We start from the raw sequence: 1922 nt of genomic DNA, 5'->3' as shown, positions 1-1922 counted from the left end.
ATTTCTATATCATATTTCATATCCCCCCTGTTTAAAAAAAGCGATTGAGTGTTATCATTAGCCCCTTATAATTAACCACCTTTAATTGATATCAAACATTTATAAATAATCATTTTGGGAATTTAGGAGTAGTTTTCTCTAAACTGCTTCCTGCTGTTTGTTGGATGAAGTATTTTTAGTGTTCATGGAAATATTTCAGTGGGGGGAGTTTGGTCCATTAAACAACATTGTACTGGAAGGAATTCACAGGTTCTCATCTTCTATGAAAATAAAAACAGAACTTCTTTTCTAAAGCAACATATCCTTAAACTCAAATTTTGAAGTCAATATACCTTTAAAATATTGCCGGGCTGTGGTGGCACATGCCTTTAATCCCAGTACTCAGGAGGCAGAGGCAGGCAGATCTCTGTGAGTTCGAGGCCAGCCTGATCTACAAGAGCAAGTTCCAGGACAGGACAGACTCCAAAGCTACACAGGGAAACTTTGTCTCAAAAAAACAAACATAGAAGATCTCGTCCCCTTCGCCGCCCAGAGGGCTTCACTACCTGACTGGCCATGGACGATACCCTGTTCCAGTTGAAGTTCACAGCGAAGCAGCTAGAGAAACTGGCCAAAAAGGCAGAGAAGGACTCCAAGGCTGAGCAGGCCAAGGTGAAGAAGGCCCTTCAGCAGAAAAACGTGGAGTGTGCCCGCGTGTATGCTGAAAATGCAATCCGCAAGAAGAATGAAGGTGTAAACTGGCTCCGGATGGCGTCCCGTGTGGATGCAGTAGCATCCAAGGTACAGACAGCTGTGACCATGAAGGGGGTGACCAAGAATATGGCACAGGTGACCAAAGCTCTGGACAAGGCGCTGAGTGCCATGGATCTTCAAAAGGTGTCTGCAGTGATGGACAGGTTTGAGCAGCAGGTGCAGAACCTGGATGTGCACACGTCGGTAATGGAGGATTCTATGAGCTCTGCCACCACGCTGACCACACCTCAGGAGCAGGTCGACAGCCTCATTGTGCAGATTGCTGAGGAAAATGGCCTAGAGGTCTTAGACCAGCTCAGCCAGCTTCCAGAGGGTGCATCTGCTGTGGGTGAGAGCTCAGTGCGCAGCCAGGAGGATCAGCTGTCTCGAAGGTTGGCTGCCCTGAGGAATTAGCATGCCCTCGGCAGGTGTTGCCTCCCTTCTCCTATGATGCACTGGAGGCTTCTGCCCTCGACGTTCTCCAACCCTTCATCGCTGCCTTGGCTCTTTTCCAACCTGCCAGGCTGGGCGCCTTAGAACTGAGCCTTAGGTTGGGCAATGGGCCTCAGTCCTGATACTGAATTTGCACAAGTGTGTGGGTGACTCATGGTGACTTTGTGGGCCACATCTGGAAGATGGCAAGTTCTGTGTTGTCCTCTGCCTATGGGGAGTTGACAGGGTTTGACCAGCAGATGTGTGCACTTCAGCCCAGTGCTTCAGGGCCTTCAGTTTCCAGTGAACAGAAACCTGCTGCTTGCTGTGGCCAGTGAAGATCAGAGCCAGTCCTTTGCCAGGTAGTTCCTGGGAGCCTCTCCCTGACCTCTGCAGACAGGAAATCCTGTTGAATGACAGCCCCGAGTAGGTTCCTGTGGACTTTTGTGTACCAGAGATGTCCATTGCCACCAACACTGTCTGGGGCCTTACAGGTGGTTCCTCTCCTCCATGTTCCCAGGGCTGAGTTTGTTCCTTGGCTGCCACTGCCAGCCGGCTGAGTAGGCCAGGGCTTTCTGTCCCTCAGCTCCCTTCCCAGCCCACAGAACTGTCATCCAATCTCAAGTCCAGGTGTTTCCTCCTGAGAGATGCTTACCCTTCCTCAGCAGCTGCCTCTGGAAGGGTTTGGGGCCACTTGGGCTGCACGGTCTGTGTGATGGCTCCAGGCCTCCAAATTACAGCCTTTCAGGCCTTTTAAA

At 50.4% G+C, this 1922-nt stretch overlaps 1 protein-coding gene across 1 annotated transcript; it reads left to right on the top strand.

The window, feature by feature from the left end:
• The first annotated feature begins 512 nt into the window (after window positions 1-512).
• LOC130867829 (charged multivesicular body protein 1a) lies at window positions 513-1922 on the top strand. The gene has a single exon (XM_057760026.1). The coding sequence runs from the start codon at window positions 556-558 to the stop codon at window positions 1144-1146; it is 591 nt and encodes a 196-aa protein (XP_057616009.1). The 5' UTR covers window positions 513-555; the 3' UTR covers window positions 1147-1922.

Source organism: Chionomys nivalis, chromosome X (assembly GCF_950005125.1).
Source record: "Chionomys nivalis chromosome X, mChiNiv1.1, whole genome shotgun sequence".
Classification (NCBI taxonomy): domain Eukaryota; kingdom Metazoa; phylum Chordata; class Mammalia; order Rodentia; family Cricetidae; genus Chionomys; species Chionomys nivalis.
The sequence above is the reverse complement of the archived record's forward strand: the minus strand, read 5'-3'. Positions and strand labels throughout refer to the sequence as shown.

Bases quoted from the DNA above. Each gene is read 5' to 3' on its own strand.
- LOC130867829 (XM_057760026.1), top strand. From the start codon at position 556: ATGGACGATACCCTGTTCCAGTTGAAGTTCACAGCGAAGCAGCTAGAG.